The sequence below is a fragment of the Rhinoraja longicauda genome, chromosome 15, assembly GCF_053455715.1.
Source record: "Rhinoraja longicauda isolate Sanriku21f chromosome 15, sRhiLon1.1, whole genome shotgun sequence".
NCBI lineage: Eukaryota > Metazoa > Chordata > Chondrichthyes > Rajiformes > Arhynchobatidae > Rhinoraja > Rhinoraja longicauda.
This window is the reverse complement of record NC_135967.1, coordinates 42,062,266-42,087,320: the sequence shown is the minus strand read 5'-3', so window position 1 is coordinate 42,087,320 and position 25,055 is coordinate 42,062,266. Positions and strand designations below refer to the sequence as shown.

Sequence of the window (25,055 nt, the reverse complement as noted above, 5' to 3'; positions counted from 1 at the left end):
AGTTTGTACGTTCTCCCCGTGACCTGCGAGGGTTTTCTCCGAGATTTTCGGTTTCCTCCCACACTCCAAAGACGTACAGGTTTGCAGGTTAATTGGCTTGGTAAAATGTTAAAATTGTCCCCTAGTAGTTATAGGGCAGTGTTAATGCGCGGGGATCGCTGGTCGGCGCGGACCCGGTGGGCCGAAAGGGCCTGTTTCCGCACTGTATCTCTAAACTAAACTAAACAAAACGAAATCAAGCCTAATTGAACAAACATAATAAATCGCCGACTGGCGAGATTACAGTAATTTCGACATGCAGTGTGCAAAATATTCCAGTTTCCTAAAAATTGCTTTAGTTATTGTCTGAAAAGGTTGATGATAACAGATCACGAGCTGGCCAAAGCAACACACGGCTCAATGATCCGATGGATTGGGGTGGCATAACATCAGAGAACATATAATCAAATTGTGCAAAGCCTAAAATATAAACATGTACAACTCTGTATCATCTTTCATCAGACAACTTTGGGGCATATGTGTAGTCAAGTAGAAAATATAGACTTTCATCATAGAAATTTTAAATTTGAGTGAAAATTAATTTGTTAGTGGCATACTTGTTTACAAATTAAGATTTAATGTGCTATTAGGAGTTTCAAATCATATGTCAAATCACTCCAAATCAGTCTAAAAGGCACAGAGTTTGTTGTGCCATTCATAAGTTCATAAGTGCTAGGAGCAGAATTAGGCCATTCGGCCCATCAAGTCTACTCCACCATTCAATCATTGCTAATCATGTAGAGATCTATCTCTCCTTCCTAACCCCATTCTCCTGCCTCCCCCCCATGACCCCTGACACCTATACTCATCAAGAATCTATCTGTCTCTGCAATAAAAATATATATTGACTTAGCCTCCACAGCCTTCTGTGGCAATGAGTTCCACAGATTCACTACCCTCTGACTAAAGAAATTCCTCCTCATCTCCGTTCTAAAGGAACGTCCTTTAATCCTGAGGCTATGACCTCTGGTCCTAGATTCTCCCACTAGTGGAAACATCCTCTCCACATCCACTCTATCTAGGCCTGTGGATAGATCACTATTTATGCATGATCATTTTTATTCTGATTTCCCTCCCTTCACCAAAACCAGATGACTCAGAACTTTATTCTCCCTCTCCCCTCCGAATAAAAAGCAGATCAAGCATAGTCTTGCAATCTTAACCCACTTCAATGTTACTTCTTCCAAAGTGCCTGCAAAATGCCATTGCCATTCATCAATGCACTTGTTCAAAAGTTAATCCAAATATACAAACTACTGCAGTTGACAATAGCAGCAGTTTTCCGAAATGCATTTCAGCACAGATAATTCCCATCTTGTCGGGCATTAAATTTTGAACACTTTGAGGCTCAGCTGCATTAAAGGTAATTTCTTTCCCACTTTTACTTGAATCTGTCGGCTTCACTCTGCAAAGCCCAGTGGGTCACGGAGCAGATTTGCACCACAGCCTTTCAACAGGTTTAAGTCCCGCTGAGCCAGAGTTTTGAAGATCTCTTCCTCCTGACAGTGCTTAAAGGTCAGGGAATCAAATTAGTTTTGAAAACTTCGGGCTTGGCAACAGAAGAGGATTTTGAATCCACGTTTCTCACAAAAGGGGGTAATTTTCCAGAGGTGGCGCAGTCAGGAACTGTGGGGTGATAGAAAGGGGAAACAATCCCAAGAGACAGTCAAGTCCATGCCAACCATCAAGCACAGCACTGTGTACGGGGATAAGGGGCAGTGCGGGGGGCAGCAGAGTTACTGCATTACAGCGGCAGAGACCCGGGTTTAATCCTGACTACGGGTGCTTGCCTGTACAGAATGTCTACGTTCTCCCCATGACCTCCGGTTGCCCCGGTTTCCTCCCACACTCCAAACACGTGCAGATTTGTAGGTAAATTTTGGCTTGGTAAAATTGTAAATCGTCCCCAGTGTGTGTAGGATAATGTTAGTGTGCGGGGATCGCTGGTCGGCGTGGACTCGGTGGGCCAAACCGCATGTTTCCACACTGTACCTCTAAACTAAACTCAAAGATTTACAATTATCACACTATTATTCTCACTCTAGGCCTTATACCTTTAGACTTTAGAGATAGAGAGTGGAAACTAGCCCTTTGGCTCACCGAGTCCACACAGAACAGCGATTACCCAGTATACTAACACTATCCTATACATTAGGGACAATCTACAAATTTTACCGAAGCCAATTAACCTACAAACCCAAACATCTTTGGAGTGTGGGAGGAAACCGGAGCACCCGGAGAAAACCCATGAGGTCACAGGGAGAATGTACAAATTCCGTACAGACAGCACCCGTAGTCAGGATCGAACCCGGGTCTCTGGCGTGCAAGGCAACAACTCTACCGCTGCGCCACTGTGCTGCCCTCACTGTGTTGACTAGATTCTAGCACGCACCTATTCGCTAGACACAATTTACAGTGGCCCATTACCCAAAAAACAGAGATTCTTGGGGCTTCGTTGGAAACCAGAGCACCTGGGGAAACCACGAGGTCACTGAGAGAACATGCAATCTCCAAACAGACAGCACCTGAGGTCAGGATCAAACCCAGGTCACTGGTAACATCAATTGCTAACATGACTAAGCAGAGATTGAAGTTCACGATGCCCATCAACATCTTGGATGCGGAGCCACTAATTGTACTCTCAGTAAAATGATCTTAACTGATGATTTTACAATCTGTCAGATGTATAGAGTGAAACCCGTGGTACTGCCTGAAGATAGCCCAGACTCTCTATCATCGGACTTTACTGGCTTTATCTTGCACTAAACGTTATTCACGTTATTCCCTTTAGCATGTATCTGTATGCTGTGGACGGCTCGATTACAATCACCTATTGTCTTTCCACTGGTTAGCAAGCAACAAAAGCTTTTCACTGTACCTCGGTACTAGATTTACTAGATAGAGCTCTTAAGGATAGCGGAGTACTAGATAGATCTCCTAAGGATAGCGGAGTCAAGGGGTATGGGGAGAAGGCAGGAACGGGGTACTGATTAAGAATGATCAGCCATGATCACATTGAATGGTGGTGCTGGCTCGAAGGGCTGAATGGCCGGCTCCTGCACCTATTGTCTATTGTCTATTGGTACACACGGCGATAAACTAAACTCAAACGAAACTAAACTAAAAAGATAAGGATTAAAAAAAACCAGAAGAGTGCAGTTTGTGAAATGAAGATTCCTGTGAGCACAGAGAATTCTTCCTCTTTTGTTAGTCTCAATCTTCCAACCTGCCTCATTGTAGGCTTTGGACTTTATCTGTGGATCTGCAGCGCTAAATGCTGAAAACCTATAATCTGCACTGTTGTATTTTTCCCTGTTGTGCTTTTGTTGGGCTTGATTGTGTTTGTGTATTATATGATCTGATTTAATAGGGTAGTATGCAAACAAAAGATTTTCACCATATTTACATTTCGTGCTGTTATTGTCACATGCACCGGGGTACAATGAAAAGCCTTGTTTTGCATGCCTTGTTTTGCATGCTATCCATTCAGATCAGATCGGCACGGTAGCGCAGCGGTAGAGTTGCTGCTTTACAGCGAATGCAGCGCCGGAGACTCAGGTTCGATCCTGACTACGGGTGCTGCACTGTAAGGAGTTTGTACGTTCTCCCCGTGACCTGCGTGGGTTTTCTCCGAGATCTTCGGTTTCCTCCCACACTCCAAAGACGTACAGGTATGTAGGTTAATTGGCTGGGTAAATGTAAAAATTGTCCCTAGTGGGTGTAGGATAGTGTTAATGTACGGGGATCGCTGGGCGGCACGGACTTGGAGGGCCGAAAAGGCCTGTTTCCGGCTGTATAGATATGATATGATATGATATGATAATGCTGTATGTAAACACAATCGAGTCAAACTCAAGTACAATAGGTAGAGCAAAGGGGAAGATAAGGGAATGTCAGATAGGAGCGGTCCTGAGCTGCCATCTACCTCATTGGAGACCTTCTGACTATATTTGATCAGACTCTACTGGACTTTAGATAGACACAAAATGCTGGAGTAACTCGGCAGGTCAGGCAACACCTCTGAAGAAAAGGAGTAGGTGATGCTTGGGGTCAAGACTCTTCTTCAGACTTTATCTTGCACTGAATGTTATTCCCTTTATCATATATCTATGCACTGTAAATGGCTCGATTCGAATCATGTATCGTCTTTCCGCTGACTGGTCAGCACGCAACAAAAGCTTTTCACTGAACCTCGGGACGTGACTGTTGTACTTCGTGGTCTGTTATACCGTTGTTATGACTGGACTGACCACAAGTACATGTGTTTATAGGTTTGAAAGCTGGAGCTTAAATCCAGGCTGTTTATTTCACGGACACCTGGAACCAGAGTGACCGCCAAGAACACGTTGTTCAAGAGAGAGCTAGATAGAGCTCTGAAGGATAGCGGAGTCAGGGGGTATGGGGAGAAGGCAGGAACGGGGTACTGATTGAGAATGATCAGCCATGATCACATTGAATGGCGGTGCTGGCTCGAAGGGCCGAATGGCCTCCTCCTGCACCTATTGTCTATTGTTCTCATATATACATGTTGCTACACGGGCAAACAAAGTAGTCCTTGAGATACAACAAAGTAGGCTTTGCAATATCACAACGGTGACAATAAACTAGACTAAACTGAAGATACAGAGTGCAGAGAATAGTTCTCACATCGTACCCCACCAGTTCTATATCTCAGTATCATATCATATCATATCATATATATACAGCCGGAAACAGGCCTTTTCGGCCCACCAAGTCCGTGCCGCCCAGCGATCCCCGTACATTAACACTATCCTACACCCACTAGGGACAATTTTTACATTTACCCAGCCAATTAACCTACACACCTGTACGTCTTTGGAGTGTGGGAGGAAACCGAAGATCTCGGAGAAAACCCACGCAGGTCACGGGGAGAACGTACAAACTCCTTACAGTGCAGCACCCGTAGTCAGGATCGAACCTGAGTCTCCGGCGCTGCATTCGCTGTAAAGCAGCAACTCTACCCCTGCGCTATATAAGCACTGCAAATATATATTTTTACATTTTTGTTTCTCCCTCTCTCTCTCTCTCCCTTCCTCCAGCGTTCAAAAATCGCAGTGTACGAGAAAATGTGGTCCTACATGAAGTCTGCCGAGCCGTCTGTGTTCACCAAAAGGACAGCTGACGGAGTGGCCAAAGTGCGGAAATCAAAAGGAAAGTTTGCCTTCTTGCTAGAGTCGACGATGAACGAGTACATCGAGCAGAGGAAGCCCTGCGACACCATGAAAGTAGGAGGGAACCTTGACTCGAAAGGCTATGGAGTAGCAACACCTAAAGGAGCATCATTAAGGTGGGTGGAATAGTGTAACAATATTCTATGTTGTTATAGTATTCCACGCACCCTGATGTTTCCTCTTTTTTTTTGTTTTGTTTAAATTGTCAAGAACGTAAGGTAACCTGTTCTCTACCTCTGTTCTAAAACATGGATCAAGTAAGGCTGGTAACATAGTTCGAATAACATAGTTTTTTTTTTAAATTGCATCCCTTTCATTTGGTTTAGTGTGCTGTCTTTTTTTGTTGTTGTTGTTGTTGTTGTCGATTGTTCGTACCTGTTTTTCTTTTTTTTTTTTTTTTTTTTTTTTTAGTCCTCGAGACTTTTGTTTTAAAGCTAATCTGGTAAGGTTCGAGCTGTCCTGTGTGAAGACTGTCTGACTGCATGACCTGTTGATATATTTTTTTTATCTTAAAGGCAAATCCCCTTCCCGCACACTGCAGGTTTGGACAATGTTGCTCCTTCACGCCACCTTCCCCAATATTAACACTTTATTTGATGTGCAAACGTCTCTCTCTCTCTCTCTCTCTCTCTCTCGCCAATTTTTTTTCCCCGTGAAAATAGCCAATTTGTCCCATTGCGCTCCTTTCACGTTATCTCAACTTCTTGCGATTGTTCACCGTTTTCTTACAAATATGTTTTATTGTTTCAAGAAATGCTGTTAACCTCGCAGTATTAAAACTGAATGAACAAGGCCTGTTGGACAAATTGAAAAACAAATGGTGGTACGACAAAGGAGAATGCGGCAGCGGGGGAGGTGACTCCAAGGTCAGCCTCAAATGTCACCAGAAACGGGTACCTTAGTACAGAGTAATCGGCAAGGCTGTTAGACCATTCTCGCAACAAGAAACAAAAAGGCCACAGGGCCCCCTCCCCCCACCCCCACCCACCCCCACCCACCCAATTGATTCGCACATGGTATTGGAGTCACGATGCTGGTACATCAAGGGGTCCTCACCAGACTGACAGCTTTTTAAAGTAGGCTTTCTTTTTAACGGGCAAAAGGTTTCCAGGGCTTTCTGTAACATGACAAAACGTTCTGCAGCAAAGTGCAAGTTTGTACTATTATTATTATTATTATTATTATTATTTATTTATTTATTTTAAAAAATACCGCGACTTCAGAAGTTATTCACCTTTGGGAACACGCAGAAGGACACCGGAGTATTGGAGTAACTCTGAGGGCTCAGACACGGGCTCTGGAGAACATGGACGGGCGATGTTTCGGGTCGAGACACTTCATGGAGTCATAGTGTCATAGAGTCTTACAATATGCCCACACCGGCCAACATATCCCATCTACGTTAGTCCTGCCTGCCTGTGTTTGGCCCATATCCCTCTAAACCTGTCCTATCCCTGTATCTGTCCAAACGTTGAGATAGTACCTGCCTCAACTACCTCCTCCGGCTGCTCATTCCATACACCCGCCACTCTTTGTGTGGACAAAGTTACCCCTCAGGTTCCTATTAAATCTTCCCCCCCCCCACCTTAGACCTATGTTCTCTGGCTTGAGACTTGAGAGTTCCGACCCGAAACGTCGCCTATCCTTGTTCTCCAAAGATGCTGCCTGACCTGCTGAGTTATTCCAGCACTTTTGTCTTCTTTTGTGCATTAACCAGCGTCTTCAGTTCTTTGTTTCGACATTGGTCCTTGGAATTCTTGCCTTAATCTTTGCCCTTCTCTCAAATACTACTTTTCCAGACGTAAAAGAGGAATTGCTCCCCAGCTAGCATTCGGAAAGGCTGGTGTTTCAGGTGTCCGGTTTGCATCAGGATCGAGTTCTACGGCGGCGTGATGCAAACAGAGGTCTTTTAGCTTTGGAACATATCACTAATTATAGTTATTTTTAATTTTCACTCATGCATTGGGCTTTTATGTCTATTTCCAGACAGACTAATTTTCATTCACAGTGCATTAGTGTACACCCTAGCAATGATTTAGTTTGAAGTTCCTCCAACACGATAATTGAAACAGGACTGATAGATCGTTAGTCAGAGAATTAGTTCAACAGCCACCAAGCTTTATATTTTGGGTAGACACAAAATGCTGGAGTAACTCAGCAGGTCAGGCAGCATCTCTGGAGAGAAGGAATGGGTGACGTTTCAGGTCGAGACACTTCTTCAGACTGATGGGAGGGGAGGGAGGGGGCGGGACAAAGATAGGATGTAGTCGGAGACAGGAAGACTAGTGGGAGAACTGGGAAGGGGAGGGGATGGATAGAGAGGGGAAGCAGGGGCCACCTGAAGTGGGAGAAGTCAATGTTCATAGCGCTGGGGTGTAAACTGTCCAAGCGAAATATTTTTCCTACACAAGCTACATATTTTAGCTGAGTAACGGATCATAGTGGATCCTGATAAAAAGACTGTCAGAATGTTTCCACTTTCCGCTGACTGGTTGGCATGCAACAAAAGCTATTCAATGTGTCTTGGAGGGGAATAAAGGAGTGCGTACCGACCAGCGATCCCCATACACTAACACTATCCTGCACACACAAGGGATAATTTACATCTATACCAAGCCAAGTAACCTACAAACCTGTACATCTTTGGAGCATGGGAGGAAACCAAAGATCTCGGAGGAAACCCACGCGGTCACGGGGAGAACGTACAAACTCCGTACAGACCGCACCCGCAGTCAGGATCGAACCCGAGACTCTGGCGCTGTAAGCTCTGTAAGGCGGCAACATTGAGAAGTTCATAAGTTCTAGGAGGGCAGAATTAGGCCATTCGGCCCATCAAGCCTACTCTGCCATTCTATGGTGGCTGATCTATCTTTCCCTCTCAACCCCATTCTCCTGCCTTGAGTTTGAGTTCAGTTTATTGTCACATGTAGCGAGGTACAGTGAAAAACTTTTGTCGTGTGCTAATCCAGTCAGCGGAAACACAGCGCATGATTACAATCGAGCTACCCACAGTGTACAGATACATGATGAAGGGAATAACGTGAATAACGTTCGTGGCAAGATAAAGCCCAGTAAAGTCTAATCAAAGATAGTCCGATGGTCTCCAATGAGGTAGATGGTAACTCAGGACTGCCCTTTAGATATTGGCAGGATGGTTCAGTTGCCTGATATCACCCTTCACCCCATAACCCTTGATGCCCACACTAATCAAAAATCTGTGAATCTCTGCCTTAAAAATATCAATTGACTTGGCCTCCACAGCCATCTGCGATAATGAATTCCACAGATTCACCACCATCCTCGTCTCCTTTCTAAAGGTACGTCCTTTTATTCTGAGGCTACGACCTCTGGTCCTAGACTCTCCCACTAGTGGAAACATCCTCTCCACATCCACTCTTCCCAGGCCCATGGTGAGGTGGAAGTGCTACTGGTAGATCAAAGAGTGGGCTTCGGTGAGGGGGGGTCGGCCATCCACAAGGTAAGACCAAGGTAAGATTTATCCTCATTTTTCCCAAGTCCGCAGGTCTTCGAAAGAGGCAGTGACGTCCGTCAGTGGAGTGGTGCGCTGCCCCTGTCAGACATGGGAGATCGGGAGACAGTCCAGTGTCCCCAAGGACTATGTTTACTAGCAGGACGTCGAGCTGCAGAATGAGTTGTAATTGGACTTGCCGAAGAGGATACATGTGGCAGATAGTTTCATAGATGGTTCTTTTATTATTAAGGTACAGTGAAATCCTTTTTTTCGCATACAGTTCAGTCAGATGATTGCCACACGTGAGTTAGGTCCACAGTCCCAGCTGCAGTTGGCCATAAAGGGCCGTTGCAGCCTTCGCCTACGTCCGGACCGTCCCGCGAACCGTCGTCCCTCTCCTCGCCCGGCCTCCTGCGGCCGGCCCTGAGGGTGCAGAAGGTAAGACCCCCCGTGCCTGAAGAAGGTCCTCGACCCGAAACGTCACCCATTCCTTCTCTCCAGAGATGCTGCCTGTCCCGCTGAGTTACTCTCAGCATTTTGTGTCTATCTTGGGCAAGACTCCCGGTTTCTCCTCACCGGCCCTTTGTTCCAGCGTCCGCCATCGTCGCCAACTCCCCCCCCTCCACCCCCCTCTCCGGCTCCCGGTCTTCGGGGACGAGCAGGGGACGGGCCTCGGGCGAGGCACTCACTCCAGGTGGGTTCCCCGGTTCTGCGGTGGATGGGCCTGGCCTGTTGCCATGGTATCAGGAGATCATGCCGGGAGACTGTAGTCTCAGGGAGGTGGTGGCACCAAAGTTTCGTCCAGGTAAACGGGCGACCAGCAGGAAAGGTGGACGGATTCAGTTCAGTTTATTGTCACGTGTGCCGAGGGGCAGCGAAAAGCATTTTGTTGCGTGCTAACCAGTCAGCGGAACGACAATACGTGATTACAATCGATCCATTTACAGCGTACGGGTACATGATAAGGGAATAGACAATAGACAATAGGTGCAGGAGGAGGCCATTCGGCCCTTTGAGCCAGCACCGCCATTCAATGTGATCATGGCTGATCATTCTCAATCAATAACGTTTAGTGCAAGGCAACACCAGCAAAGCCTGATCAAGGATAGTCCAAGGGACATCAAAGAGGTAGACAGTAGTTCATCAGTAGTAGACAGAAGTGCAGGATGGTTCAGGTGTCTCCCTCTCAATCATGTCCAGCTGTTGAATGAATGAATGAATGAATGAATGAATGAATGAATGAGATACAGCTGAGGGGGGGTGAACCCTCAGAGGGAAATAACAGCAGCCATATCAGTGCCACCGGGCCTGGCTGTGCAGTAAAACAGGCTAGGGCAAAGCCCAGGCAAACAACAGTGCTGTGGACTCTACTCAGGGGGCGTGTTTGTTCCCTGTTGCCAGAGTCAAAGGCGTTGGCATCTGACACAGGACATTCGGAAAGAGTAGGGTGAGCAGCCAGAGGCCGCAGTTCATGATGGTACCAACGGCATTGGCAGGAAGGAAGATGAGGTCCTGCAAAGAGAATTTAGGGAGTAGATAAAAAACAGGACCTTCACTATTGGAAACTGAGGATTGCTTTCTGTGCCATGAGCTAGCTCGACAAGGAAAAGGAAGATAGTATGGCGAGTCCGGAAACTTGTTGGTTGTAGAAGAAGTTTATTGCAGCCGCAATATTCGAATACAGAGTTAAACAACAAGGTAAAGGACAACCATCAAAAACTTACTGTCTTCTTCGAAGACTTCGCCGAACTAACTATTTCGGGCGCCAAACGCGCACATGACATCGCTGGCCAATCAGCGATGTCGCTCCCTGGACCAATCCCCATGGTCGCGTTCACACGTGACCTCGCTGGCCAATCCGAGGGTTCGACGACCTGGACCATTCTCTATGGTCGCTACATGACCCCCCCCAGAACCCGAGGTGCGGAACCTAGCAGGGAGCCGGATTTCGCGACCATAACGAGTACGGAGAGGGACAGCCTGAACCACAGGAGCCGGGGGTCCCGGACTTGGCAGAACAGCCGGAACGGGAGGTCCTGGAGGAACTACCGGAACGGGGGGTCCTGGAGGAACTGCCGGAACGGGGGGTCCTGGAGGAACTGTCGGAACGGGGGGTCCTGGACTGAGCGGAACTAACGGAGGTCGGCCTCTCCTAGGGGTTTGACCGACCAGGACTGGTTGATCCGGATCCAAATGTGCAGGTTTGAGCCGGGACACCGAGACGAGCTCACTCTTGCCGCACATGTCTAAGGTGAAGGTAGCCGTTCCCTTACGCAAAACCCGGAACGGCCCTTGATAGACCCTCTGCAACGGGGCGCGATGGGAATCTTTTCGCAGAAAAACGAACTCACAGTCCTTCAGGGAAGGCGGTTCATGTACCATGGGACACCCATGACGTGAAGTCGGAACTGGAGCCAGGGAGCCCACCCGTTCCCGGAGAGATGCTAACACTGATGGGACTGTAGGCAGCTGGTCTGAAGGGTCCGGAAACAGATCTCCGGGTACTCGAAGTGTCGAGCCATATACTAGCTCTGCGGACGACGCACCGAGATCTAGCTTAGGAGCAGTCCGGATGCCCAAAAGAACCCAAGGGAGCTGGTCTACCCAGTCCGGGCCTTCAAGCCTTGCACTGAGGGACGCCTTAAGTTGGCGGTGGAACCTTTCTACGAGTCCATTTGCCTGGGGGTGATATGCAGTCGTGGGTTGTAACTTGGACCCGTACAGTTCTGCGAGCGCGGCCCAGAGGGACGAAGTGAATTGTGGGCCTCTGTCAGTGGTAATAACTGCCGGGACCCCGAAACGAGCTACCCAATGAAGGGCCAAAGTCCTAGCTGACGAAATATCAGACAATGGGAAAGCCTCTGGCCACCGGGTGAACCGATCCACCACCGTGAGGAGGTGGGTGTAGCCCCGGGAGGAAGGCAAAGGACTGACCAAATCCACGTGGATGTGGAAAAATCGAACAGCCGGGACCTCGAAATCCTGTACGGGGGGCTGGACTTTAGCGGTCTGACAGGGAACGCAGGCACGCGCCCAACCCGCTACCTGTTTCCGTAGGCCATGCCAGACAAACCGAGCTGCTACCAAAGCAGAGGTGGAGCGGATGGACGGGTGCGCCAGCCCATGAATGGCATCGAAAACCCGGCGCTGAAGGGAGGGCGGTACTACCGGCCTGGGACGGGGAAGAGAAACATCGCACCAGACTTTTGTGCCTTCTGACCCACAAGCTACCTGGGCCAACTTCAATCCCGAAGTGGTGGACTGGTATGCCGAAGCGGTATCCGCTAGAAGCTGTGCCTCCGCAAGCTCTTGGGGATCCACTTCGCAGTCCACCGCCGAAATAGGGGGAAAAGCAGGTCTAGACAGGGCGTCAGCAATGGCATTAAGCTTACCCGCGACATGACGGACATCGGTGGTGAATTCGGAGATAGCAGTCAGGTGCCGCTGCTGGCGGGCCGACCATGGGTCAGACAATTTGACAAAAGCAAATGTTAATGGTTTATGGTCCGTAAAGGCCACAAATGGGCGGCCCTCAAGGAAGTACCTGAAATGACGAACAGCTAAATAGAGGGCCAAAAGCTCTCGGTCAAATGCGCTATACTTCAGCTCAGCCGAATTTAGTTGCCGGCTGAAAAACGCCAAAGGCTGCCAACGGCCACCGACCTGCTGCTCCAGAACCCCGCCCACCGCCACGTCAGAGGCGTCAACCGTCAGGGCCGTGGGGGCGGAGGGGCTCGGGTGGACCAACATGGTGGCGTCTGCCAAAGCTGCCTTAGCTGCTGTAAAAGCCGACTCTGCGGTCGGGGACCATATCAACTCTACCGGATTCCCTGCAAGGCATTGGAAAAGCGGGCGCATGACTCGCGCAGCTGCCGGGACGAACCTATGGTAGAAATTAACCATGCCTACGAACTCCTGCAGCCCTTTTACTGTGGTGGGCCTAGGAAATGCCCGGATAGCCTCCACCTTTTCGGGCAAAGGGGAGGCGCCGGCAGGGGTAATTCTGTGCCCTAGAAAATCAAGAGCAGGAAGGCCGAATTGACATTTGGAGGGTTGGATTATGAGCCCGTGGTCTTGGAGCCGCTGGAAAACGGTCCGCAAGTGGGCCTGGTGTTCCTGTACTGAGGTGCTGGCAACCAGGATGTCGTCTAAATAAATAAACAAAAAGGGTAAATCCCGGCCCACGCGGTCCATCAGTCGTTGGAAAGCCTGTGCCGCGTTCTTTAAACCGAAAGGCATACGCAACCATTCAAACAACCCGAACGGAGTAATCGTTGCAGTTTTCTGTATGTCCTCCGGTCGCACCGGGATCTGGTGGTATCCTCGCACCAAATCGATTTTGGAGAACACCACCGCTCCTTCCAGCCCAGATGAAAAGTCCTGTAGGTGCGGTATGGGGTAGCGATCAGCCGTGGTGACAGCATTGAGACGCCGATAATCGCCACATGGTCTCCACCCCCCAGATGCCTTGGAGACCATATGTAACGGCGAGGCCCACGGGCTGTCAGACTGACGAACAATTCCCATTTCCTCCATCTTCCTGAACTCTGCCCGTGCCACCACCAGTTTGTCTGGCGGTAGCCTCCTGGCCCGAGCGAAAACAGGAGGGCCTTCGGTGCGGATGTGATGGACCACGCCGTGCTTGGCCGAAGACGTGTCGAAACGTTGAATGAGCAGCTCTGGAAACTCCGCCAGAATCTCAGCATACGAGTCGGGGGCCGCGACGACGGCCTGGACAGTAGGGCTGGGCGAGGAGGCGATTGTCGGAGCGACGTGCTCATCTTTGGCGGAGGGTCGGAGGTCGTTACCGCGGACATCAGGGACCAGTGAAAAAGCCCAGAGAAAATCTGCTCCCAAGATCGCTTGTTTGACGTCGGCTATGATGAATGGCCATTCGTACGTGCGGAGGCCTAACACAAGGGACATCTTCCGTATACCGAAAGTGCGAATTGGGCTGCCATTAACCGCGATGAGGGTGGGACCTGTCTTACCCGATCTGGTTTCGAGGTCGTCGGCGGCACTATACTGACGATGGCTCCCGTGTCCACCAAAAATTCTGTGTCCGTGAATCGATCATGGACATAGAGGCGCCGGTTCTGGCCAATCGTAACTGCCCCTATGTACGATCGACCGAGGCATTTCCCGCGAAGGTACAAGGTGAGCGGCAGTTGCGGGATTCGCTACCCCATCGTAGGTGATAATAGCACCAGCCGCGCTTGTGTGGATCTTTTTGGCGGGCTTTCGGAGAATTGGCGGGAGATGTGGCGCCATCTTGCCGTCGCTGTGGCGTGGTCACTGATGTCGAGACCTTGTTGATCGAACCGCTTGCCTGGTCCTTTGCCTTGTTTTTAGCCGCTATGAGCGCGTCCGCTTTCGCTGCATATGCTTCGGGGTCCTTAAAAGAACAATCCGTGAGCAGCAGTCGGACATCCTCAGGAAGCTTCTCGCGGAATGCCTGTTCGAACATAGGGCAATCCGTATGCTCACCGGCTAGCATCATCATTTCGGACATGAGGACGGAAGGCAGTCGGTCTCCAAGATCCGATAGGTGCAGAAGTCTTGCCGCACCACCATGCTTATTAAACCCGAAGATTCGCAGTAATACTTTCTTCAGGGCCTCGTACTTGCTTTCCGCAGGTGGATTAACGATGAACCGCATCACGCGCGTGGTCGTCTCCGATGATAGAGCGCTGACGAGGTAGTAATACCTCGTGGAGTCGTCCGATATCTTCTTTATATGAAATTGAGCTTTGGTGTGTATAAACCAAGATTGCGGTGCGTGCGTCCAAAACCACGGAAGGTGAACGCTTACCGCGCTTGACTCCGGTGTGCCCGGCGCGGCCATCGCCGACGAGGCATCGGGTCCCTGCATAGTCGGTGATCGTCCAGATCACGTCGGGGTCACCAATATGGCGAGTCCGGAAACTTGTTGGTTGTAGAAGAAGTTTATTGCAGCCGCAATATTCGAATACAGAGTTAAACAACAAGGTAAAGGACAACCATCAAAAACTTACTGTCTTCTTCGAAGACTTCGCCGAACTAACTATTTCGGGTGCCAAACGCGCACATGACATCGCTGGCCAATCAGCGATGTCGCTCCCTGGACCAATCCCCATGGTCGCGTTCACACGTGACCTCGCTGGCCAATCCGAGGGTTCGACGACCTGGACCATTCTCTATGGTCGCTACAATAGTATGGTTAAGTGTGTAGCTAAAGAGCTGGTATGGGAGGGGGCAGGCATTTGGATCATTGGCATCCTGTACAAGGCGGGCAGGACCGACACTAGAGGGACACATTGTACCTGAACTGGAGGGAAAACAATCTCCTGACAGGATTTGCAAGTGCCGTTCAGGATGGTTTAAACTAGTTGGGTAGCAGGGTGAGATCCACAGCAATAGTGTGGCACAAGGGAAGATTGAGATGAATATAAATGTTAAAGGAAGCAAGTTAAGTAGACAGGGCAGGTGGGCCAAGACAGGGCGGCACGGTGGCGCAGCGGTAGAGTTGCTGCCTTACAACGCCAGAGACCTGGGTTCAATCCTGACCACGGGTACTGTTTGAACGGACTTTGTACATTCTCCCGGTTCTTGGTTCTTGGTCCTCCAAAATATTCCAAATGGAATTTAAACTGGAATTTGACCAGCGTGGGTTGTCTCCGGGATCTCCGGTTTCCTCAAACACTCCAAAGACGTGCAGGTTTGTCTATTCATTGGCTTTGGTAAAATTGTAAATCGTCCCTAGTGGGTTTGGGATAGTGTTAGTGTGCGGGGGATCGCTGGTCGGCACGGACTTGGTGGGCCGAAGGGCCTGTTTCCGCGCTGCATCTCTGAACTAAACTAAACTAAACAGGGAGAAAGGAAAGTCTGTAGGAAGGAACTGTAGATGCTGGTGTACACCAAAGATAGACACAGAAAGCCGGAGTAACGCAGCGGGTCAGGCAGCATTTCTGGAGAGAAGGAATGGGCGATGTTTTGGGTCGGAACCCTTCCCAAGGGAATCTGAGGGGCAACTTTTTTTTCCGTAGTAGGTGGTGAGTTCACGGAAGGAGCTGCCAGAGGTAGTTGTAGAAACAGGTACAATTACAATGGTTATAAGACGTTTAGTACATTGAAAGTTAAGGCTTCCAAGTGCAGGCATGTGGGACTATCGCAGATAAACATCTCAGTTGCCATGGGCAGCTTAGCCCAAGGGACCTGTTTCTGTGCTGTATAACTCTATGACTCTATGTATTTTACAAAGCATTGCTCCAACCTTATTTCAAAAGATTTTTTGAACAGATCAGCAGGATGCAGTGAAACCGGATTTCTTATCAACGTGACTTGATTGAGTTACTTTAAAAACGCTTTCTTTTTTAGGTTCAAAGACAGGAGAACCTTCAGGGATCAATGATTAGCTTCCTATATTCAGTAACACATATGTCAAACATGTCATGTCCATGAATAAACTGCCGAGGAAAATATCCTTCAACGATTATCAGTTAAAACATCAGGAACGAAGCACAAGTTGTTGGCTTTAGTTTATAGATAGAGCGCTGAGACAGGCCCTTCGGCCCACCAAGTCCGCGCCAACCAGCGATCCCCGTACACTAGCACTATCCTACAAACACTGGGGACAATTTACAATTTTTATCGAAGCCAATTAACCTACAAACCTGCACGTCTTTGGAGTGTGGGAGGAACCCGGAGAAAAGAGCGGCACGGTGGCGCAGCGGTAGAGTTGCTGCCTTACAGCGAATGCAGCGCCAGAGACTCAGGTTCGATCCTGACTACGGGCGCCGTCTGTACGGAGTTTGTACGATCTCCCCGTGACCTGCGTGGGTTTTCTCCGAGATCTTCAGTTTCCTCCCACACTCCAAAGACGTACAGGTATGTAGGTTAATTGGCTGGGCAAATGTAAAAATTGTCCCTAGTGGGTGTAGGATGGTGTTAGTGTGCGGGGATCGCTGGGCGGCGCGGACCCGGTGGGCCGAAGGGCCTGTTTCTGCGCTGTATCTCTAAATCTAAATCTAAAAAAATCTAAATCTAAAACCCATGCGGTCACATAGAGAACATACAAACTCCGTACAGGCAGCACCCGTAGTCAGGATGGAACCCGGGTCTCCGGCGCTGTAGGGCAGCAACTCAGGAAGGTTATAGTTAGTCAGTGCTCTTTCTGTGACAGTACTCCAACCGTCAAATGCCTCTAAAAAACCTAAACATCATTATTTTGTTACGGCCATGTGACACAAATGCTTATTAATCGTGCACACCGACCGGCATAGTTTTGTCCACAGAAGAAACACACACAATTAGTCCTTCTGATCACTAATCTGTTAAAGATAATTTGAGCGCATGGTCTAGATGCCTCGGGTATCTCCCTATTCACCATTCATAGTTTCAAGAAAGCTTCCACCTGGTTGGGGGGTCTCAGGTGTGAAAAGCATAATTAGTCTCAAGAGACTTGGGTTGAGATAGAGTAGTCCACAGCCATATGCCCAGCCCTGGGAAGTCTGAGATTAATGAGTGACAAACTAGCTGCTAAAGCAAATGAAGTGCCCACTTATTACATTGAATGTTGTTAAAATGTTCCCAAGGTTTAAATACATAGAAATTGCATCAGTACAAACAGGCTGGTTGCTGTAATTGGTATTTGCTGTTTTTTATGCCCCTCGTGAGACCTTCTCTGCCTGTCTTCATCCACTTGTATCAGCATAAACCATCAGATATATCCAGCTTCATTCAGAATCAACTGTTCCCTGTAATGGTGAGTTCAGCTCAAACCATATTCATGTTGATAATGTGACAGGAGCAGAATTAGGCCATTCGGCCCATTAAATCTACTCTGCCACTCAATCGTGGCTGATCTATCTCTCCCTCCCATTCTCCCCATAACCCCTATCATCCCCGTACTAATCAAGAATCTATCTATCTCTGCCTTATATCCATGGACTTGGCATCCACAGCCTTCCGTGGCAAAGAATTCCACAGATTCACAACCCCTTTTTCCACCTCCAAATACTCCTGTACTCTATGTACTTAGTTTTAGAGATACAGTGTAGAAACAGCCCTTCGGCCCACTGAGTTCATGCCAACCAGCGATCACACCTACACTAGTTCCATGCTACACACTGGGGCCAACTTACAGAGGCCAATTAATCTACCATCCTGCACGTCTTTGGAGTGTGGGAGGAAACCGGAGCACCCGGAGAAAACCCACGTGGTCACAGGGAGAACGTGCAAACTCCGTAAAGACAGCACCCGTAGTTAGCATCGAACCCGAGTCTTTGGCGCTGTAAGGCATCGACTCTACCGCTGCTCCTCATCTCTGAACTTAATCTTTGAGAATATTGAAACCTGGAGTTTACACATTGGTTTCATCGACCCCCACCAGTGAAAACTTCATCCTTATTTTATTTTTTAACCATTTTAACCTGTTCAGTGCCACCCCCAAGTATACTCGGGGTCATGGCCATTAGTGAAAAAAAGGGAAACGAGAGATTTAAACGGTGATATAGAGAGATATAGAACAAATGAATGAAAGATATGCAAAGAGTAACGATGATCAAGGAAAGGGTGAGCCCACAATGGTCCATTGTTGACTGTGGGCTAGTTGATAACGGGTTATGCCGACAATGAAACTCAACATGACGACAGTGTAACTTGTATGATGACTTGGTGGGGTGAGAGAAGGCAGGAGTTACTTGAAATTAGAGAAATCAACGTTCATACTGCTGGGTTGTAAGCTGCCCAAGCATTATATGAGGTGCTGTTCCTCCAATATGTGTCTGGCCTCACTCTTGACAGTGGAGGTGGCCTAGGACAGAAAGGTCAGTGTGGGAATGGGAAGGGGAGTTGAAATGTTTGGCTACTGGGAGATTGCGTACGCCAAGGCGGACTGAGCGTAAGTGTTCAGCGAGACGATCGGCGAGCCTGCGCTTGGTCTGAAGAAGGGTCTCAACCCGAAACGTCACCCATTCCTTCTCTCCAGAGATGCTGCCTGCCCCGCTGAGTTACTCCAGCATTTTGTGTCTAACTGCACTTGGTCTCGCCGATATATAGAAGCCCACACCAGGAGCGCCGGATGCAATAGATGAGGTTGGAGGAGGTGCAGTCTGAGTAGGAATCTGGCACAGTATTGGGTTATACTTAAAAATAACCGGAGCCCAGTAACATTTTCAAGTGTCCTGGATTTAACGATGGCCTCAATTTTTAACTTTTGCAGCACTTATTCAATTATTCACAGACCTATATAAATCTCTCTCTCTCTCTCTCTCTGAATGAAGCCACATTTACTTTGGTTAAGCTTAACATCATGCCAATGGCGAACTTAAGTTCATACATCATGGGAGGAGAATTAGGCCACCCGGCCCATCGAGTCTATTCCGCCTTTCACTCATGGCTGATTTATCTTTTCCTCTCAACCCCATTCTCCTGCCTTCTCCCCATAAACCGTGACACTTCTGAAGAAGTCACTGGTCTGAAGAAGGGTCTCGACCCGAAACGTCACCCATTCCTTCTCTCCAGAGATGCTGCCTTGTCCCGCTGAGTTACTCCAGCATTTTGTACCTATCTTCGATTTAAACCAGCATCTGCCGTTCCTTCCCACACCTGTCTGAACGCTTCCTTGCCCAGTTGGAGATTCTCCTCCTCCATCGTTGCTCCAATTTGAATATCATCCCGATTGTACAAACGACACTGAAACCCACTGCTTATCCACAGTCACTTGGAATTTTCTCAGTATTGATTTTACCCCACGCGGCATTTCACATGCAAGGGCAGCTCCTTGTATCGGTCTGAAGAACGGTCCCGACCCAAAACATCGCCCATCCACGTTCTCCAGATGTACTGTCTGACCCGCTGAGTTACTCCGGCACTTTGCGTCTTTCCCTGTAGGCATTGTTGTCAAGAAATAGGACGGCATAGTGTTGCAGCGGGTAGACCTGCTGCCTCGCAGCGCCAGAGACCCGGCTTCGAATCTGACCTCGGGTGCTCTACCTGTGGAGTTTGCATTGTCAGCCATCCTGGCCAAAGGCGGGAGATGGCGAGGAGCATGGCGGTGCCCATTGTCATGCTCTCATGGGAGATGGGAGCTCATGAACGCCATACTGGAGACAGTGCGGGGGGTAGTCCCAGCAGGTCACACCAAGTCACACCAACCCTCACCCTGATCCTACTAGGTGTCAGGTCAGAAACAACAGTAGGGGCAGATTTGCTCACTGTAATTAGGGGCAGCATATCATTAGGGACAGCACGGTGGCGCAGCGGTAGAGTTGCTGCCTTACAGCGAATGCAGCGCCGGAGACCCAGGTTCGATCCCGACTACGGGTGCTGTCTGTACGGAGTTTGTACGTTCTCCCCGTGACCACGTGGGTTTTCTCCAAGATCTTCGGTTACCTCTCACACTCCAAAGATGTACAGGGTTTAGCACATGATGAGCGTTTGACAGCACTGGGCCTGTACTCACTGGGGTTTAAACAGTTGAGGGGGGACCTCATTGAAACTTATAGAATAATGAAAGGCATAGAACGAGTAGATGTGGAAAAGACGTTTCCACTGGTGGCAGAGTCTAGGACCAGAGGTCATAGCCTCAGAATTAAAGGGCGCTCTTCTAGAAAGGAGGTGAGGAGGAACTTCTTTAGTCAGAGGATAGTTAATCTGTGGAACTCATTGCCACAGAGGGCTGTGGAGGCCAAGTCAGTGGATATTTTTAAGGCAGAGATAGACAAATTCTTGATTAGAACGGGTGTCAAGGGTGATGGAGAGAAGGCAGGAAAATGGGATTAGGAGGCAGAGATCAGCCATGACCTAATGGCAGAGTGGACTCGATGGGCCGAATGGCCTAATTCTACTCTTCTAACTTGTGAGCTTGTGAACTTGTGAATGTCACACATGGAGAGGGGCAGAGCTGAGGCACGCAGGAACTCGTGTAGTCATCCACAGGATGTACACATGGCGGGCTACACTAGCATTAACTGATTGCTGCCGGATCGAGGAAAATGTGCCGGGTTTGGACTCCAGTGAAGGCCAGGTTGTGCAAGGTTGGCAGATTCCCTATCCTTGTGGATTTTCTTTTCATCGTCCTGTCGTTTCATGGTTCACTTTCCAAGAAATCGTTTTTTCTTTTAAATTCCAGGTCTGCTTGAATCTGAATTACCCAGATGCTGTGATTAATATTTCAGGTCAAAGATCGAGGTTGAGTTTCTCTCCTCTCTGCTGCTGCCTGACTGGATGAGTCCTTGCAGCATCTCTGTTTCTGTTTCAGATACCAGCGTCTGCAGTCTCATTTGTTTTCCGTTTACCAAGATTAGATAGCTCCTCGCCTTGCTATCTTCAACACGGTGGCGCGGCGGGTAGAATTGCTGCCTTACAGCGCCAGAGACCCGGGTTCGATCCTGACCACGGGTGTTGTCTGCAGGGGTTTGTACGTTCTCCCAGTGACCGCGTGGACTTCCTCCGGTTGCTCGGGCTTCCTCCCACATTCCACAGACATATTGGTTTGTAGGTTAATTGGCTTTGGTAAAATTGTCAAAAGGTCCGTGGTGTGTAGGAGAGTGCTAATATACAGGGAGGTCCCTGGTCAGCGCAAACTCAATCGGCCGTAAGTCTGCATTTTTCCATGATTAACTCCATTAAGCTTGAAGAATCGTTATGGTAAATACAAGTTGCAACCAATCCAATGTCAGTAAGAGAGTCATAGAATCATTCTGCATGGAAACAGGCCAAGCCTGCCCCATCTGCACTAGTCCCATTGACCTGCGTTTGGCCCATATCCCTCTAAACCATTCCTATCCATGCACCTGTCCAAATGTCTTTTCAATGTTGTTGTTGTGCCTGCCTCAAATAACTCTTCTGGCAGCTTGTCTCATATACCCAGCACCCTCTGTGTGAAGAAGTTGCCTCTCAGGTTCCTATTAAATCTCTCCCTCCTCACCTTATACCTATGGCCTCTAGTTCTCGATCCCCCTGCCCTGGCAGAAAGACTATGCATTCATCCTACCTATTCCCCTCGTGATTTTACACACCTCTATAAGATCACACCTCAGCCTCCTGCACTCCAATGAATAAAGTCCTAGCCTACCCAGCCTCTCGCTGTAGCTCAGCACCTCAGGTCCTGGTAACATCCCCGTAAATCTTCTCTGCACTCTTTGCGGCTTACAATAGACAATAGACAATAGACAATAGGTGCAGGAGTAGGCCATTCAGCCCTTCGAGCCAGCACCGCCATTCAATGCGATCATGGCTGATCACTCTCAATCAGTACCCCGTTCCTGCCTTCTCCCCATACCCCCTCACTCCGCTATCCTTAAGAGCTCTATCCAGCTCTCTCTTGAAAGCATCCAACGAACTGGCCTCCACTGCCTTCTGAGGCAGAGAATTCCACACCTTCACCACTCTCTGACTGAAAAAGTTCTTCCTCATCTCCGTTCTAAATGGCCTACCCCTTATTCTTAAACTGTGGCCCCTTGTTCTGGACTCCCCCAACATTGGGAACATGTTTCCTGCCTCTAATGTGTCCAATCCCCTAATTATCTTATATGTTTCAATAAGATCCCCCCTCATCCTTCTAAATTCCAGTGTATACAAGCCCAATCGCTCCAGCCTTTCAACATACGACAGTCCCGCCATTCCGGGAATTAACCTAGTGAATCTACGCTGCACGCCCTCCATAGCAAGAATATCCTTCCTCAAATTTGGAGACCAAAACTACACACAGTACTCCAGGTGCGGTCTCACCAGGGCCCGGTACAACTGTAGAAGGACCTCTTTGCTCCTATACTCAACTCCTCTTGTTATGAAGGCCAACATTCCATTGGCTTTCTTCACAGCCTGCTGTACCTGCATGCTTCCTTTCATTGACTGATGCACTAGGACACCCAGATCTCGTTGAACTCCCCCTCCTCCTAACTTGACACCATTCAGATAATAATCTGCCTTTCTATTCTTACTTCCAAAGTGAATAACCTCACACTTATCTACATTAAACTGCATCTGCCATGTATCCGCCCACTCACACAACCTGTCCACGTCACCCTGCAGCCTTATTGCATCTTCCTCACAATTCACACTACCCCCCAGCTTAGTATCATCTGCAAATTTGCTAATGTAGTATCATCTGCAGTATCCTTCCTATCGCAGAGCAACCAAATCTGAACACAGTGCTCAAAATGTGGCCTCATCAACATCCTGTGCAACTGCAATATAACATCGCAACTTCTGTACAGTTCTCTGCCTGATGAAGGCCAATGTGCCAAAAGTCTTCTTCACCACCATCCACCTGTGACACCATTTTCAGGGAATAACGGTCTTGTAACTCCTAGATCCCTCAGCTCCACAACACTCCCCAGGGCCCGACCATTCACTGTGAAGGACCTGCCCTGGTTTGACTTCCCAAAATCCAACATCTCACACAGATCTAAATTAAACTCCATCAGCAATTCCTAAGTTCAGAAGAGCAGAATTAGGCCATTAGGCCCTTCAAGTCTACTCCGCCATTCAATCATGGCTGATCTATCTCATTCTCTTTGCCTTCTCCCCATAATCCTTGGCCCACTTGCTCAGCTGATCAAGATCCTGCTGAAATTCATGGATAACCATTTTCACTATCCACGATACCATCTACTTTAGTGTCATCTGCAAACTTGTTAAACATTCTCATTGAAATCGCTGACATGGATGACAAACAGAAATGAGCCCAGCATCGATCCCTAAGGCACGTAGTGTTGTGCCTGAGCAGCAGTTACAGACACGTGTCAAGGAATGTCTAGAGTGCCTTAATTAGTTACAGAGAGGCACAATGTCTAGAGTGCCTTAATTAGTTACAGAGAGGCACCTAATGCCTAAGTAGTTACAAACCTTAAACAACAATGTCTAATGTATAAAATAATATCGTATTATCTCCCATATTTGCTAGTTGAGGCTTCCAGTCCGCAAAAAAAACCTTCACCCCTCTCAGCTTCTGTATCCAGTTTGCTATCTCTCCCTGGATCCCATGCAATCTGAGTTTCCAGAGCAGCCATATCAACTCCCCTTCCCATTCCCACACTGACCTTTTTTATACAGTCATAGAGTGATACAGTGTGGAAACAGGCCCTTTGGCCCAACTTGCCCACACCGGCCAACATGCCCCATCTACACTAGTCCCACCAGCCCACGTTAGACAATAGACAATAGTCAATACACAATAGGTGCAGGAGGAGGCCATTTGGCCCTTTGAGCCAGCACCACCATTCAATGAGATCATGGCTGATCATTCTCAATCAGTACCCCGTTCCTGCCTTCTCCCCATACCCCCTGACTCCGCTATCCTTAAGAGCTCTATCTAGCTCCATATCCCTTTTGGTCCATATCACATTTGGTCCATATCCCTCCAAACCTGTCCTATCCTTGTACCTATCACACTGTTTCTTAAATGTTGGGATAGTCCCAGCCTCAACTACCTCCTCTGGCAGCTTGTTCCTTACATCCACCACCCTTGGTGTGAAAGAGTTACTCCTCAGATCTCTTCCCCGTCACCTTAGACCTCTGTCTGGTCCTCGATTTCCCTACTATGTCTGGGCAAGAGACTGGGTATCTACCCAATCTATTCCTCTCACAATTTTAACTTTAACTTGTGGACCCAGCCCTCTTCTTCTCCATAACTATTTTAAAGCTGTGCAGCGGTGGAGTTGCTGTCTTACAGCGCCAGAGACCCAGGTTCAATCCTGACTGTGGGTGCTTGTCTGTACGGAGTTTGTACGTTCTCCCCGTGACCTGCATGAGTTTTCTCCGGGATCTCCGGTTTCCTCCCACACTCCAAAGACTTCCTGGTTTGTAGGTTAATTGTAAATTGTCCCTAGTGCGTGTAGGATAGTGTTAGTGTGCAGGGATCGCTGGTCGGCGCCAACTTGGTGGGCCGAAGGGCCTGTTTCCGCGCTGTATATCTAAACCAAACTGAACTAACCTGTGATTGCCAGTCCTGAAAGTCTCACGCAATGACATTTCAGTCCTTTGCCCTGCCCATTTCCCCAAAAGTAAGTCTTGCTTTGCCCTCTCCCATGTAGGGCCTTTTACATGTTCTCCTGAGAAAACCTTCCTGAACACATTTGACAGATTTTACCCAGTCTAAGTCCTTGGCACTATGACAGCCCTAGTCTACATTGGGAAAGTCAATATCCCATACCATGACAATCTTATGTCCTGCAATCTCCCAACACATTTGCTCATCAAATTCCCGTTAACTATTTGAAGGCCGATAGTACACTCCCAACAAGGTGATCACACCCTTCTTATTTCTCAACTCCACCTAAAGAGCCTCACTGTACGTACCATCAGTAACATCATCTCGGACAACTGCCCTGATGTTCTCCATACTCAATGAAGGAACTCCCCCTCCT

The 25,055-nt window shown here is 48.5% G+C and overlaps 1 protein-coding gene across 1 annotated transcript in view; it reads left to right on the top strand.

The window, feature by feature from the left end:
• LOC144600681 (glutamate receptor 3-like) overlaps window positions 1–25,055 on the top strand; it is a 297,333-nt gene that overhangs the window by 260,054 nt on the left and 12,224 nt on the right. The window contains 2 exon segments of the mRNA XM_078412564.1: window positions 5,100–5,347; window positions 5,983–6,097. Of these exon segments, the coding sequence (XP_078268690.1) occupies window positions 5,100–5,347; window positions 5,983–6,097 (363 nt within the window).